This window comes from Pipra filicauda, unplaced genomic scaffold (assembly GCF_003945595.2).
Source record: "Pipra filicauda isolate LSUMZ 115617 unplaced genomic scaffold, ASM394559v2 scaffold209_size2725305_pilon, whole genome shotgun sequence".
Taxonomy (NCBI): domain Eukaryota; kingdom Metazoa; phylum Chordata; class Aves; order Passeriformes; family Pipridae; genus Pipra; species Pipra filicauda.
The window spans coordinates 2,624,582-2,640,854 of record NW_024104320.1 but is presented as its reverse complement, the minus strand read 5'-3'; the positions used below and the strand labels follow the sequence as shown (position 1 = coordinate 2,640,854).

The 16,273-nt window shown below is 46.4% G+C and overlaps 3 protein-coding genes across 3 annotated transcripts; all 3 read right to left on the bottom strand.

The window, feature by feature from the left end:
• Nucleotides 1-4,036: 4,036 nt before the first annotated feature.
• LOC113986789 (taste receptor type 2 member 9-like) lies at nt 4,037-5,181 on the bottom strand. The gene has a single exon (XM_027718842.2). The coding sequence runs from the start codon at nt 4,988-4,990 to the stop codon at nt 4,037-4,039; it is 954 nt and encodes a 317-aa protein (XP_027574643.2). The 5' UTR covers nt 4,991-5,181.
• A 3,705-nt stretch (nt 5,182-8,886) lies between these two features.
• On the bottom strand, nt 8,887-9,855 carry LOC113986084 (taste receptor type 2 member 9-like). Its single transcript, XM_027717515.2, has one exon. It carries the CDS (start codon nt 9,847-9,849, stop codon nt 8,887-8,889), a length of 963 nt encoding a protein of 320 aa, XP_027573316.2. The 5' UTR covers nt 9,850-9,855.
• A 3,582-nt stretch (nt 9,856-13,437) lies between these two features.
• LOC113985513 (taste receptor type 2 member 105-like) lies at nt 13,438-14,406 on the bottom strand. The gene has a single exon (XM_027716723.2). The coding sequence runs from the start codon at nt 14,398-14,400 to the stop codon at nt 13,438-13,440; it is 963 nt and encodes a 320-aa protein (XP_027572524.1). The 5' UTR covers nt 14,401-14,406.
• Between the last annotated feature and the right edge of the window lie 1,867 nt (nt 14,407-16,273).

Here is a 16,273-nt window from a genome sequence, read left to right as displayed (position 1 = left end):
CTGGGCTCTTGTGTCCCTTGGTTGCCTACAATAAGCACATTAGTTTTGGCTACAGTCATTCAAAAATATTATTTCTTTTGATAATGGTTGATGTTAGGCAGAGCATTGCCTTGAGAGAATTTTCATTTCCTCATTGTGGTAGTTTGGTCTAGGCCTTCCTTGGTGACCAGTTTGTAACCAAGGAAGGGTCCAGATTTACCCAGTATTCTCTACGATTTTTACGTAAGCCAGGCTATAAGAAGAAAGGAGGAAAGGCCTTCACTCTCTTTCCTTCCGGCAGCTTGGAGGTGCACGTTCCCTGCTGTTGAGTCTGCCATGTTCGGGAGCGAGGCCTGGTTAGGCCTTGCCGACCTTGGGAGGCGAAGGTTGCCGGCGATCGTTCCGGAGCAACTCTCGGTTGTCCCAAAGAGAGCAGTGAGATATTTCTTTGCTAACTCTTTTCGTTGCTAGATATTGGGCTGCTAATCGGGATATATATATTCTATTTTGGTTTTGTTCCTTTTCCCTTCCTCCTTCCCTTTCCCTTGTGAAACTGTATATATATTTCAATTGTATATAACTGTAACATAAGTGTAAATACATTTATATATATATATTGCTTTAGCTGTCCTTCTCATTTCAGTTTTTCTTGGTTGTTTTTCTCCCTCTTCTCCCTGAGGTTTGGGGGAGAGGGGGAACTTCTTGTGATAAGGTTTGGAGACTTGGCAGTGAGCGAGCTTCAAACCATATCACTTATACTGCCTGTTCTCTTCTTTATGCTTTGCTTTGAGTTTCTTGTGCTTTTACTGACAGAATAGAAAATGTGTTGTAAGGTTGGATGGTTTTTTGCTAGTTTATTATTTTCTTACTTTATTTCTTCTCCTCTCCATTAGTATATGAGAAGAAGTAATTTCTATTACAACAGGTCTGAAGATTAAATGTCTGTGCTGGGGCTGTGTTTGCACAGGCACACTAAATGAAAGTGTTACACCAACCAGATCGTACCGTGGCTGGGGTTTAGACTCAGCTCTGTCTGGAGAATCTGACAATTTAAAACGAATATAAGGGTATAAATTAGAGTCTCAATGCTGGGTTTTCAATAAATAGAATGTGTGGCTTATGTCCTTGAAGTACAAGGATTTGGTTTTAACGCAAGTCCATCTCCCACAGCACCACTCAAGAAGGGGAAGGAATCTCCCAGACTTTGTATCTACCAGCCCATGTGCATATTTTGGATGTCCCTGTGCATCTCAAATGGCACCTGACCTCTCTGTTTCTGCATCTGGGTGGACATGTGTATGTGGGATCTGAAAGACGTGGCCGAACCCTCTCCATAATCCTTCTCTTTCCCCTTTATTGTAGAAAATCCCAGATGGTTTGCCTTGGTTCGCTAACTACTTAGGCTCTTAGATGCCCAGTTTATTCTGGGCAAATCCATTCCATCCATAACTCAACTTCAATGCTCAGAAGGTCACAATTGTTTCAGGATACAATCCTGGGAAAGAGAATAAAAATCTCCTCTGGGAAGGTGTTATGAACTTGTTACGGAAATGTTAATTCAACCTCAAATCCTGCTTAGGCACAGAAGGAGGGCTTCCATGTTCTAAAGTGGCATTAGTTATTTATTTGCTAGTTTCTGGGGAGTTGCTGTTTAAAGAGATGTATTGGTAGTGAGGCAATCTGATAGACTGTGTTTGGAAAAGGGGATATCACAGTGGTTGAGAAGTTGCTCTGGCCTAAATGGTTTTTCTCATTTCATGGATAGGGAGGAAGCTTTTTGAAGGTGATATTATGAGAAGTGCACACCTTGGCCTTGGGTATGAGGTAAAATATCCCCCTGAGCCGCCTGAGCTGGTGACATAAAGAAACAATTGAGGTTCTGCTCTGTTCATGCTGCTGCTAAGGAAACTTTCCTGTCTCCCCATCCAGGAGGCACTCTGGCAGTCCCACCCCTCCACCAGAGACTTTCACTGTTGGGACCAAAACCCCTTTGCAGGGGGCAGCTCCTGTGAGCCCACAGGTGCCCCACTTGAGGACCTACATACACCACACCTCCAGAGTCAGACCAGGTTTCCTTACCAGCTGCACACTGGGTTTCCCACAGCAGAGTCTCAGACGTCTGGATCTTTAAAGCAATTTAATCATGGCACAGTAACAGAGAAGCAGCTTGAGCTTGGGACCTCTGAGAAGGGACTCTCAGCTTGGGCTTTTGTACCCCTCCAGTGTATGCACATGCTATTTTGGGGTCTTCCTTCTGAATCATTTGCTCCTGCTGTGTCTCTGCGTGTCCAGTCACCTGGCTGGTGCCACAGGTCCCTGGGCCCTTTGTTGTGCAAGGTACTGGCACCATGCCTGGGGCTCCCTCCATTTCCACACAACCTGCAGCTCTCACTGCAGTTGCACACTGACCTGTCTGCACTGAATGTGTTTCTCAACACTGGTCTACTTCACGTTTAGAGGCCCTGTGATGGTGGGTTGACTGTGAGCAGTTGTCAGACCCTCAACCCAGATGCTCCTTCACTCTCACTCCACAACAGGGCAGGGGTGGAAAATAGGATGGAAAAGCTCATGTGTCAAGAAAAAGACAGGGAGATGACTCACCAATTACTGTCACAGACAAACCAGACTTGACTTGGGAAAAATCAGTTGAATTTATTGCCTATTGAAAAGGGAGTAGGAGGAAGAGGAACAAACACAAAACTAGAACAGCCTGTCCCCACCCCCGAGTCATCCCAGGCTCAACTTAACTCATTCTCAGATTCTCTACCTTCTTGTCCCACCCAGCTGTACAGTGAGATGGGGAATGAGGGTTACAGTCAGCTCATAACAAGTTGTTTGCTTCAGTCCTTCCTCACTCTCTTCCCCTGCTCAAGTGTGGGTCTCTTCCATGGGCTGCAGTCCATCAGGATAAACTGGCTCCAGTGTGAGCTCTCCATGAGCTGCAAGAGCTCCAGGAGCTGCAATCATTCACCCACCCCAGCTACTCTGTGTGGGGTCATCCAAGGGCTGAAGGTGGATCTCTGTTCCACTGTGGACCTCCATGGGGTGCAGGGAGCACAGCTGCCCCGCCATGGTCCTCTCCACGGGCTGTAAGGGAATCGCTTCTCCAGCACATGAAGCAACCCCTCTTTGTCCTTCCCTGTCCCTGTTTGCTGCAGGACTGATTCTCACAATTTTCCTCACTCCACACTGCCAGGTCTGTTTTGGCCCATTCTTCAGTACATCCTTCCAGAAGAGCCCTGAGCATTTGCTGATGGGCTGAGCTGTGTCCTGTGGGGGGTCCTGTGGGGGGTCCTTTGGAAAAACGCCTTCAAGTGGCTTTCCCTGGTACAGGGCAGCCCTGCCCTTTCCTTGCTGAGACCCCCACAGACCCCCAGCTGCCAGCACCTGGCCCGAGCCCCCCATTCCATGCTGCACGATGCACACAAACAAGGAAAAGCAGAGCAGGAGAGCAGTCATACAGAGCAGGGTAATGGTATTCTAGCAAGAAGTGGAGCAGAGAGGATCCTCAGGGCTGGTGTGGGCAGTGGGCTCTGCACCCACCTGTGCCCCCCACGGCCATTCCTGCATCACTGTTTGTGTGTCAGTGACCACCTGTGGAGAGTGACAGGGATCAACGTGTTCACACATCAGTTATCAACCACTGCCAGACAGTGATAAAGCTCATCATGTTACACTAGGACAGGGCCACAGCAGCAAGACCTTCAAACCAAAATTGAAATAAACCTGTTGTTTAGTTCAGTCTTTTCAATCAACAGATGCCAAACCATATGTGGCAGGTTTGCAGTATTGTTATTGCCCTTTTGCAGTCAGTCAGTGTATACAAGATCTGAATGACTTTGCTATTGACAGTAATTTAGTTCTGGAAACTACCTAAATTAAATGAGAATAATAATATACTTAAATCACAGAAATATTAGTTCAAAGACTTTGAATGATATATTCTGAACATCTGTATCATCTACACTGGCTGGAGAGTTGCACTGGAAATTAATGGATTTGTTTGCTATAACCAAATATCTACACTTTGCAAAGGGTCCAGCTTTTTTTACAATGTCTACTTCATGCAAAACTTGCATTTCATACAGGATAGAATTGTTAGCAGTGTTTTTTCCAGTTTGGGATTGCTGAAAATCACAATAAGGGAATGAAAACCTGGAAAAGCGTACTGAAATGCATAAAAAAGAAAGACCATGTGATTTTGGCTCTTCATTGCATAAATCAGTGTCAAGATCAAAAATACAAAGTTGATGCTGTACGTTATGAAGAAGGAGAGAATAGATTTCATGGCTTTGATGTGGGCATCCATGCTGAGGTTCTTCATGGAGTTTGTCTGCATGTTGCGTTTGTGTCTCCAGAGGGAAAAGAGAAGGAGAAGGGCAGACAAGATGACTGCTGTGAACAAAATGGCATATCCAAAACCAAAGATAAAATAATGGAGGAAAAAATGGTCTTCTGTGCTGATACTTGCTTTCCAGATCCTTCCTTGGCAGGTGAAATTGAGGTTTTTACATAAAACTTCATCAGTAATATCGTAGACAATTATTCCGATAACCAGGGAGAAAAGCACTGACCCCAACAAGAGCCAGGGTACAATTCTGTCAATTTTTACTTTCAGGTAGATGAAGAAGCTGTTCCTAAAATTGGCAATTTTTATACAATAAAAGACACAAAGACAGGCTGAAACCCAAGAGTTGGAATAATTTAGAAAGCTCTGAGCACTCTCAATGAGTTGAAATATGGGGTGAACATGAAGATAATTGGGATAAATTAGTGATAGAAAGTAATATACCCAAGAGATGCACAAAAACCAAAACCGGGAGCATCCCAAAGCCATCAAGATCTTCTCATTAGAGTTCAAGGTGTTCTTTCTGACCCAGGCCATGCAAATCACAGAAACAATGAAAGCATTTATCCACATGCCAGCAAATGTCTCAAGGGTGACAATGGTCACAGCCATGGCAGTGTATGAAGTGACATTGGATTGCTCTGGAGAGTGACAAGCTTCCATCCTGGGAGCTGGGAGCAGTGCTGTGCTGGACAAGGGGCTGTTGCACCAATGCCAAACACAGGTCAGCGTCTGCTGTTGCCTGAGTGTCAGGTCTGGAAAGAGGAGCTTTATAGAGCTGCTGGTGGGGGGGATTTTGGTGCCTCTGGTCTTGAGAGCAGGGCAGGTGCAGGGATGTAAATGTGCTGGGTATCCCCTTACCTGGTGTCAGTGTCAGTGTGCAGGATTTGCATGTTGGTTCAGGAGGGCTGTGTTGGGTGGCACAAAGAGTGGAGATGTTTTTGTTCAGAGGACAATGTCGTGATTTTGTGGGTGACCCATGTCTGATCCCTGTGAGATCTGGGTTCTTCTTTCCCCTGGCCACCAATGATGCTCTTGGTGAGCAGGGTGTGCTCTCAGTAGACCACAGTCAGGGGAGTCACTGTGCTCTTTCATGCAAGACTCCAGGAGCTACAAATTTTATCTGAGCTGCTGTAACTGGAATTCCTTTTAATCCTTCATCATCATGACTAGGCTTCGCGAACGAAGATTTGGGAAGGCTCTTTCCACATTTGTTACAGGCACATTGGTGACTTATGAGGCCAATACGAGACAGACATGTCCGATTGCAAAGGCACAGCAGAAATACTCCGTAGATGGTATAGTCCACAAAACAGGGTTCTTTCTGCATTGCCTTTTCTCCTCGAGAGTGATCCTGCACAGGCATTGAAATCCATTTAATTTTTCCGCATGGAAATGCCTGAAGATTAAGTGAAGACCCACAAAGTGAGGAGGCACTGCAAGGAAAGCTGGATCTTTTTTTCCGGGGTTAGGTTTAAGCATATGCAGGGAAAGGGTAAAATTCATCACGAACTTAATTTGGTTATTGCCATAAGGGATTACAGGAATTGTTTTTACAAGTCCACCAGCAAGCAAAGGAGGGCCCTAGAAAATCCGCATCCTTTATTGGATGTGAAGGGAAACATTGCCAGAAAGGATGAGGAGAAGGCTGAGGTACTTAATGCCTTCTTTGTCTCAGTCTTTAACAACAGTCAGAGCAGGGTACTGAACACCCTGAGCTGGAAGACAGAGACCAGGAGCAGAAGGAAGTCCCCACAAACCAGGGGGCAGCTGCTGTGCCACCTACACACTCTCAGGTCTATGATGCCAGATGGATTCCACCCAAGGGCACTGAGAATTTTCTTTTCCTGGCTTGGCCCGTTCTGTGCTTTCTGCTCTGGTGTGTTGTACTTTGGAGAGGTGCCCTGTTCAGTGGGTAAGAAACTGTCTGGATGGTCGGGCCCAGAGTGGTGGTGAATGGAGATGCATCCAACTGGTGGCCAATCAGCAGTGGTGTTTCCCATTGCTCAGTGTTGGGGCCAGCTCTGTTTAACATCTTTATCAATGACCTGGATGAGGGGATCGAGTTCACCCTTAGTCACATGACACCAAGTGGTGTGGGACTGTTGATGTGTGGGAGGGTAGGAAGGCTGAGCAAAAGGGATGTGGAGAGGCTGGATCAATTGACTGAGGACAATGAAGCGTGAGGTTTGACAAGGCCAAGTGCCGGGTCCTGCAGTTGGGTCCCAACAATCCCCTGCAGCACTGCAGGCTGGGGCAGAGTGGTTGGCAAGCTGCCTGTTGCAAAAGGCCCTGGGGTGCTGGTTGGCAGTGGCTGAACATGAGGCAGTGTGTGCCCAGGTGGCCAAGAAGGCCAATGGCACCTGGCCTGTGTCAGCAATAGTGTGGCAGCAGGACAAGGGCAGTGACCGTGCCCCTGTGCTGGGCACTGGTGAGGCCTCAGCTCAAATCCCGGGTTCAGTTTTGGGCCCCTCATGACAAGAAAAACATTGAGATGCTGGAACGAGTCCAGAGAAGGGCAATGGAGCTGGGGAAGAGTCTGGAGCACAGATGTGATGAGGAACAGCTGAGGCAGCTGGAGGGGCTCAGCCTGGAGAAAAGGAGGTGCCGGGGGGACTTTACTGCTCTCTGCATCTGCCTGAAGGACATTGTAGCCAAGTGTGTTCTCTCAGGCCACAAGGACAAAACAAGAGGCAACAAAGTCCAGGTGAACCAGGGGGATTTAAACTGGATATTGGGAAAAATTGCTTCACTGAATGGCTGTTCAGGCATTTTTGCAGCCTTCCAGGGCATGCACGTAATAGCCTGGGGTCTTGGCTCCATGCCTGGGGGTCCTGCCATTTCCTACCACCCAGAGCACAACCTGCAGCTCTCACTGTAGCTGCAAACTGAGCTGTCTGCACTGAACATATTCCTCAACTATTTCATGTACAGATAACCTGCTGTGGAGGGTTGACCTTGGGCAGCTGTCAGACACCCACCCAGTTGCTCCTACTCTCCCACTTTGCCTAAAGGTGTGGTGGAAAATAAGATTGAAAAAGTCATGGGTCGATATAAATACAGGGATATTGCTCACCAGTTACTGTCACTGACAAAACAGACTCAACTAGGGAAAAAAGAATTACATTTATTGCCATTTGAAAATAAAGTGATAAGGAACAAAGACAAACTAAAACTCTTTGCCTCTTCCCCCCATTCATTCCAGGCTCAAGTTCACTCCTTCATTCCCAGAGTCTCTACCTCCTCTTCCACAGCAATGCAGGGGGACAGAAAATGGGGTCTACAGTCAGGTCATATTGAGCTGTCTCCACTCCTTCCTCCTCACGCTTTTCTCCTGCTCCAGCGTGGGTCCGTGCCATGGGCTACAGTTCTTCAGGATAAGGTGGTTCCAGAGTGGCCTCTGCATGGGCTGCAATGGTTCAGGATACACCCACCACACCTTCTCTGCCATGGGGTACTCCATGGGCTGAAGGGTCTCAGCTCCTTCATGGACTTCTGTGGACTGCAGAGGCACAGCTGCCTCACCATGGTCCTCTCCATAGGCTGCAGGAGAATGTCCAGTCTGGCACCTGGAGCAACCCCCCCTCTTCCTTCCCTGGCCCTGTTTGCTTCAGGACTGTTTCCCACATTGTTCTTCACTCCGCACTGCCCGGCCGTATTTCTCCCCTTTCTGAAATATATTTTCACAAAGGAGCCATGACCATCGCTGATGGGCTGAACTGTGCCCTATGCTTTGTCCACTGGAGTGCCCGTATCTGCCTTTCCCTGGCACAGCCTGCACAGCTCTGCCCTTGCCTCACTGAGACCCCCATGCACTCCCAGCTGCCAGCACCTGGCCCAAGCCCCCCGTACATCTGCCTGTGGGACAGTGCCAGTTGAAAGCAGGACTTTATTCGACGCTGCACGATGCACACAAACAAGGGAAAGCAGAGCAGGAGAGCAGTCACACAGAGCAGGGCAATCGTGTTCTGGCAGGAAGTGGGACAGAGAGGTCACACAGGGCTGGTGTGAGCAGTGGGCTCTGCACCCACCTGTGCCCCCCACGGCCATTCCTGCATCACTGTTTGTGTGTCAGTGACCACCTGTGGAGAGTGACAGGGTTCAACATGTTCACACATCAGTTATCAACCACTGCCAGACAGTGATACAGCTCAACATATTACACAGTTATCAACCAGGGACAGAGACATCTCATCATATCCTACTGGAACAGAAATGTAGACCAGAATTGAAATAAACCTGTTGTTTAGCTCAGTTGTTACAATCAGTAAATGCCAAAGCATTTATGGCAGGTTTGCAGAATTGCAGCCAATCCATGAGTACAAGGTCTAAACGCCTTTGTTATTGGCAGCAATTCAGCTCCAAGAACTATCATAATAAATGAGGATAATAATTTATTCAACTCCTAATAATATTAATTCAAAGAATTTTAATGACATATTCTTATCCTCAAAGATGAACACCTCTATCATCTACACTGCTGGGAATGTTGCGTTAGAAATCAATTGACTTGTTTTCTACAGAGAAATATCAGCATTTTGCAAGGGTTCTGGGTTTTGTTACAGTTCCCTCTTGAGGAAAACTTTGCACTTCACACAGGGCAGAATCCCTAGCAGTCTCTTTTCCAGATTGGGATTACTGAAAATCAGAACAAGGGAATGAAAACCTGGAAAAGTGTACTGAATTAAGTAAATTAAAAATATCACGTCATTTTCATTTTTCATTGCATAAATGAGAGTCAAGATCAAACATATAAAGTTGATGCTGTACATTATGAAGAAGGAGAGAATGGATTTCATGGCTTTGATGTGGGCATCCATGCTGAGGTCCTTCATGGAGTTTGTCTGCATGTTGCGCTTGTGTCTCCAGAGGGAAAAGAGAAGGAGAAGGGCCGACAAGACGACTGCTGTGAATGAGGTAGCATATCCAAAGCCCAACATAAAATAATGAGGCAAAAAAAATTGATCTTTTCTCATTCTTGCTTTCGAAATCCTTCCTTGGCAGGTGAAATTGAGGTTGTTACTAAGTGCTTTATCCATGATGTTGTAGACAATGGTTCCAATAACCAGGGAGAAAACCACTGATCCCAACAAGAGGCAGGGCACAATCCTGTCAATTTTTACTTTCAGGTAGATGAAGAAGCTGTTCCTGAAATTGGCAATTTTTATGCAATAAAAGACGCAAAGAGAAGCAGAAAACCACAAGTTGGAGAAGTTAAAAAAGCTATGAGCACTATTAAGTAGCTGAAATATGGGGTGAACATAAAGGTAATTGGGATAAATTATTATAAAAATGGAAAATACCCATGAGATGCACAAATACCAAAACCGGGAGGATCCCAGAAACAGCAAGATCTTCTCATTAGAGTTCAAGGTTTTCTTTCTGACCCAGGCCATGCAAATCACAGAAACAATGAAAGCATTTATCCACATGCCAGCAAATGTTTCAAGGGTGACAATGGCCACAGCCATGGCAGCGTATGAGGTGACATTGGATTGCTCTGGAGAGTGACAAGCTTCCATCCTGGGAGCTGGGAGCAGTGCTGTGCTGGACAAAGGGGCTGTTGCACCAATGCCAAACACAGGTCAGCGTCTGCTGTTGCCTGAGTGTCAGGTCTGGAAAGAGGAGCTTTATAGAGCTGCTGGTGGGGGGGATTTTGGTGCCGCTGGTCTTGAGAGCAGGGCAGGTGCAGGGATGTAAATGTGCTGGGTATCCCCTTACCTGGTGTCAGTGTCAGTGTGCAGGATTTGCATGTTGGTTCAGGAGGTCTGTGTTGGGTGGCACAAAGAGTGGAGATGTTTTTGTGCAGAGGACAGTGTTGTGTTTCTGTGACTGACCCTTGTTTGATCCCTGTTGGGTTTCAAGACTGGATTCTTCTCTCCCTTGGTCACCCATAAGGCTCACACAGAGTGGGGGTGAAGTGCCTCACCTGCAATATTGGGGCACTTTTGGGCACAGTATCGAATAGATATTAAGCCATTAGAGACTGTCCATGAAGATGGTGAAGTCTGGATCCCTTTCCCCAACCACGACGTGGGGGAGCCCAGCTCTAGTTCCTTCTCCATCTGAAGAACCATTCCGACGTCTTGGTGGACGGGGAAGGGGGACTCCAGAGACAGGGTTTTTCAGGCCCCGAGCCTGGAGGGGAGAGGTGCCCTCCCCTCCCCCCAGCACCCACGTGGCTCCATGGCAGGCACAGAGACAGCACACCGGCGTGGAGAGGAGGCAAGAGAGAGTTTATTGTTGGGAAGGGGTTTATAAGGCTTTTAGGAGGGTCAAAGGGGAACCAATCACAAGTTCAGGGTCACACAAAAGAAACCATCAGGTAAAGACTCAACAGCCAATAGGAAGGGGTTAAACAAAGGACCAATGGGACACCTCAGGATACCTTTCCCAGGACTTTCCTGCATAGGAGATAACAGTTGCTGTGGGGGGTGTTGGGAAGAAGAAACACGTGTTTGCAAAGAGACCACAAAGAGCCATTTTAAGACATGTTTAAACAAGTTTCTCATCAGATTCACTGCTACAGTGAAGGGCCTTAAGGAGAAGCCGTATGAGGAGTGGCTGAGGTCACTTGGTCTCAACTGGAGAAGAGAGTGAGGGGAGACCTCACTGCAGTTACGGCTTCCTTGTGAGAGGAGGACAAGGGTGAGCAGGCACTGGTGTCTTCTCTGTGGGGACAAGTGACAGGACCTGAGGGAATGGCCTGAAGTTGTGTCAGGGCAGGTTTAGGTTGGACATTCGAAAAAGGTTTTTTAGCCAGAGGGTGGTTGGATACTGAACAGGCTCCCCAGGGAAGTGTTCACAGCACCAAGCCCTACAGAGTTCAGGAAGCGTTTGGATGATACTCTCAGGCGCATCCTGTGACTCTTGGGGATGGTCCAGTGCAGGGCCAGGAGCTGGACTCGATGATCCTTGTTGATCCCTTCCAACTCAGAATATTCTGTGATTCTGTGAACAAATCCTTGTCCAAGTGACATTTTCTTACTGGTATGTGGTGCTGATCTAAACTACATCATTGAGAGTGTAGATTTGGATTACTGTGTTCACAGAAGTATGCTGATGTCATGAAGAGCTGGAGAGGAATGCTCTGAGAAACAGCTGCTAAGGAGGGAAATTTCCTGACTCTTCTATCCCACCATGTCAATAGGTTTGGAACCAGCTGATATTTCAGGTCCCTTCCAGCCTGAGAAGGAGCCCTGTATAAATTGCATTAGGTACAGGCAGAGTTTGTCCAGCTCTCCAGACCGCTTTTATTACATTTACTATTGAGTTTTGTTATATTAATGTCACTGCTGAACTGTCCCTCTGCTCATCAACACTTTTTCACAGCAAAAACATTTCTAACTCTTTCACTTCTCAATCCTATACACTTAGAATGTGACCCAAAGCCGTTTCCATACCCTGCCAGCACTGGGCAGCCCCTCCCATTGACCTGTGACTTGTCTTCTGGGTCAGCTTCCCCGGGCTGGGCACATCAGGGCATCTCTCCATGTGGGCTGTGCACTGTGGCTGTGCTGGTGGATAACGTGTCCCCTCCAGGTGCAGCTGAGTGGGGCTGGTGCACAGGGCAGTGATGCTGTGCTGGGTGTCATGTTCTCAGGGCTTTCATGGAGATGGCAGAAGGTATCTGCAGTGTGGTTTGCTGGGGCTGCCTTGTTTTGTGTGGTGCTGACATTGGCAAGATGCTGGTTTTGCCTGCTGCGTGTTGTGGTATGTGAGGTTGTGAGGGATGATGTTGCATGGGATGTAGGGAATCAGATGGGTCTTCCAGGGTCTTGTTGTGAAATCAGCTGGGACTATCCTGTTAAAGGAGGAAGTGCACAAGCAACATGAGGGAGAGAAGGGAGTTGTGTTGGTGCCTGTTCTTTCAAGGCCTTTCAGTGGGGAGATGTGTCCAGATGAGATTTTTAAGATCTACCTCAGGACCTGAGCTGGTGAGAGAAATGACCAATTCAGGTTCTGCTCAGTTCATGCTGGAACTATTTCATGTTTAGAGGACCTGCTGTGGAGGTTGGACCTTGGGCAGCTGCCAGCCCCCTCCCCAGCTGCTCCTTCCAACTCACCCATACACAGGGCAGGGCTGAAAAATAGGATGGAAAAGCTCATGGGTCGAGATAAAGGCAGGAAGATCACTCACCAATTACTGTCATGGAGAAAATTGACTTGACTTGAATTTAATTTATTGCCTATTGAAAACAGAGTAGGATGATGAGGAACAAATACAAAACTAGAACCCTTGTGTCCACCCCCATTCAACTCAGGCTCAACTTCACTCTTTCATTTCCTGCTTTTCCACCTTCTCCCCCACAGCAACACAAGGGAAAGCAGAATAGGGGTTGCAGTCTGTTCATAATGAGTTTTCTCCCCTACTCATTCCTCCTCTCACTGCTCCCCTGACCTAGCAAAAAACCAACTTTCCCAGGTGTTTTACTGAGCCAGACTCCACTCAGAAGAGTCAATCTGATCTACAAGTAAAAGCAGAGCAGGAGAGCAGTCACACAGAGCAGGGCAATCCTGTTCTTGCAGGAAGTGGGGCAGAGAGGACACACAGGGCTGGTGTGGACAGTGGGCTCTGCACCCACCTGTGCCCCCCATGGCCATTCCTGCATCACTGTTTGTGTGTCAGTGACCACCTGTGGAGAGTGAAAGGGATCAACATGTTCACACATCCGTTATCAACCATGGATAGACAGTGATACAGATCCTAATATTACACAGTTATCAACCAGTGACAGAGTCATCTCATCATGTGACACTGGAACAGAAATGTAAACCAAAATTGAAATAAACCTGTTGTTTAGCTCAGTTGTTACAATCAGCAAATGCCAAAGCATTTATGACAGGTTTGCAGAATTGCAGCCAATCCATGGGTACAAGGTCTAAATGACTTTGTTATTGGCAACAATTCAGCTCCAAGAACTGTCAAAATTAAATGTGAATAATAATTTATTTAACTCATAATAATGTTAAATCAAAGAGTTTTAATGACATGTTCTTATCCTCAAAGATGAACACCTCTATCATCTACAGTGCCGGGAGTGTTGCGTTAGAAATCGACCTATTTTCTACAGAGAAATATCAGCCTTTTGCAAGGGCTCTGGGTTTTGTTACAGTTCCCTCTTGAGGAAAACTTTGCACTTCCCACAGGGCAGAATTCCTAGCAGTCTCTTTTCCAGATTGGGATTACTGAAAATCAGAACAAGGGAATGAAAACCAGGAAAAGTGTATTGAATTAGGAAAATTAAAAACAGCATGTCATTTTCATTCTTCATTGAATAAATGAGAGTCAAGATCAAACATATAAAGTTGATGCTGGACATTATGAAGAAGGAGAGAATGGATTTCATGGCTTTGATGTGGGCATCCATGCTGAGGTCCTTCATGGAGTTTGTCTGCATGTTGCGCTTGTGTCTCCAGAGGGAAAAGAGAAGGAGAAGGGCAGACAAGACGACTGCTGTGAATGAAGTGGCATATCCAAAACCAATGATACAATAATGAGGCAAAAAATGTTGATCTTTTCTGATACTTGCTTTTGAAATCCCTCCTTGACTGGTGAAATTGCAGTTGTTACTGAGTGCTTTATCCATGATGTTGTAGACAATGGTTCCAATAACCAGGGAGAAAACCACTGATCCCAACAAGAGGCAGGGCACAATCCTGTCAATTTTTACTTTCAGGTAGATGAAGAAGCTGTTCCTGAAATTGGCAATTTTTATGCAATAAAAGACACAAAGAGAAGCAGAAAGCCACAAGTTGGAGAATTTAAAAAAGCTATGAGCACTCTCAAGTAGCTGAAATATGGGGTGAACATGAAGATAATTGGGATAAATTATTAAAAAAATGGAAAATACCCATGAGATGCATAAATACCAAAACCGGGAGGATCCCAGAAACAGCAAGATCTTCTCATTAGAGTTCAAGGTGTTCTTTTTGATCCTGACCATGCAAATCACAGAAATAATGAAAGCATTTATCCACATGCCAGCAAATGTCTCAAGGGTGACAATGGCCACAGCCATGGCAGCGTATGAAGTGACATTGGATTGCTCTGCAGAGTGACAAGCTTCCATCCTGGGAGCTGGGAGCAGTGCTGTGCTGGACAAGGGGCTGTTGCACCAATGCCAAACACAGGTCAGCGTCTGCTGTTGCCTGAGTGTCAGGTCTGGAAAGAGGAGCTTTATAGAGCTGCTGGTGGGGGGGATTTTGGTGCCTCTGGTCTTGAGAGCAGGGCAGGTGCAGGGATGTAAATGTGCTGGGTATCCCCTTACCTGGTGTCAGTGTCAGTGTGCAGGATTTGCATGTTGGTTCAGGAGGTCTGTGTTGGGTGGCACAAAGAGCAGAGATGTTTTTGTGCAGAGGATAGGGTTGTGATTCTCTGTCTGACCCTTGTTTGACGCTTGTCAGGCTTCAAGATCTTTTTCTTCTGTCCCTTGGCCACCAATGATGCTCTTGGTGAGCAGGGTGTGCTCTCAGCAAAGCACAGTCAGGGGAGTCACTGTGCTCTTTCATGCAAGACTCCAGGAGCTGCAAATTTTATCTGAGCTGCTGTAACTGGAATTCCTTTTAATCCTTCACAGGCATTGAAATCAATGTGACTTTTCCCCATGGTAACGCCTGAAGATTAAGTGAAGAGCCAAAAAGTGAGAAGGCGCTGAAAGGAAAGTTGGATCTTTTTTTGGGGGGTTAGGTTTAAGTATATGGAGGGAAAGGGTAAAATTGATCATGAGGTGCATTGAGTGCCCTTGGACTCTGGGTTAATACAGGACCTTGCACACTGGGAACACAGGTACCAACAAGATCTTGGCTGATGTTGTAATCCAGGAAAATTCACATCACAGAAAATAGCTCTAATGCTACAAGAAATGAACGAGGAGCATTTTATCTCTTCAGAATGATGATGTCTTTTTTTTTCTGGGGGGCAGAAGTGCAATCACTCTGTCAGGCCAATATTCTTATCACATGCTGCTATTTGCATGTTTTTGTGAAGGCCCTTGTTACAGCCCTGACACATGGAAAGTTTTTTACAGAAGGCCTGGAGATCATCTCAACAGCAAAAGATGGTGCCTGCCACACATTCCCATGAAATTCATTCAGACAGTTTGTAGGCTTTTCATACAAGTTATAGGCAGATCTTCAGCACCCTATTTTTTTCGTATTGCCAAGAAAATATCAATGTCCTTGTTTTGGATGCAGTCATGCAAAACTATGGTTACTTTTGATAGCTGATGATGTTGCTGGAGGGTCCAACTAGAATTAATTTGGCCATTACCATAAGGGATCACAGGAATTTTTACAAGTCCACCAGCAAGCAAAGGAGGGCCTCGGAAAATCCTCATCCTGTATTGGATGTGAGGGGAAACATTGCCAGAAAGGATGAGGAGAAGGCTGAGGTACTTAATGCCTTCTTTGCCTCAGTCTTTAACAACAGTCAGAGCAGTTGTCCTCAGGGTACTGAACACCCTGAGCTGGAAGACAGAGACAAGGAGCAGAAGGAAGTCCCCATAAACCAGGGGGCAGCTGCTGTGCCACCTACACACTCTTAACGCAGCCCGGATAGGGACACAGGGAAGTTCACTCAGGGTTCAACACAGTTTGTCCGGTGGAAAGGAGTGAACTACTTTAATAAAATGGCTCCCCCTTTTATAGGGGAACTGGGAGAATTTCCAGAATATGGTGAATAAGGGGAGGGGTTTAAGGAAAGAAGAACAGCGACTGGGTACAGAGTATAAAGGGGAGGGATCACAATAGAATATGCATACGAAGGAGTGGAACTCTTGTGGGAACAAACCATTACAACATGTGGATAAGAATAAACCATTACTTTAAAACATTAAAACAGCCATAAACTTGTAATTTCTCTCCATTCAACAGTCTCAGTTAAGCAAGTCCATTATTTTAAATCCATTCCTATTCTTCCACGACTTCTTTCAATGCCGCAGCCCA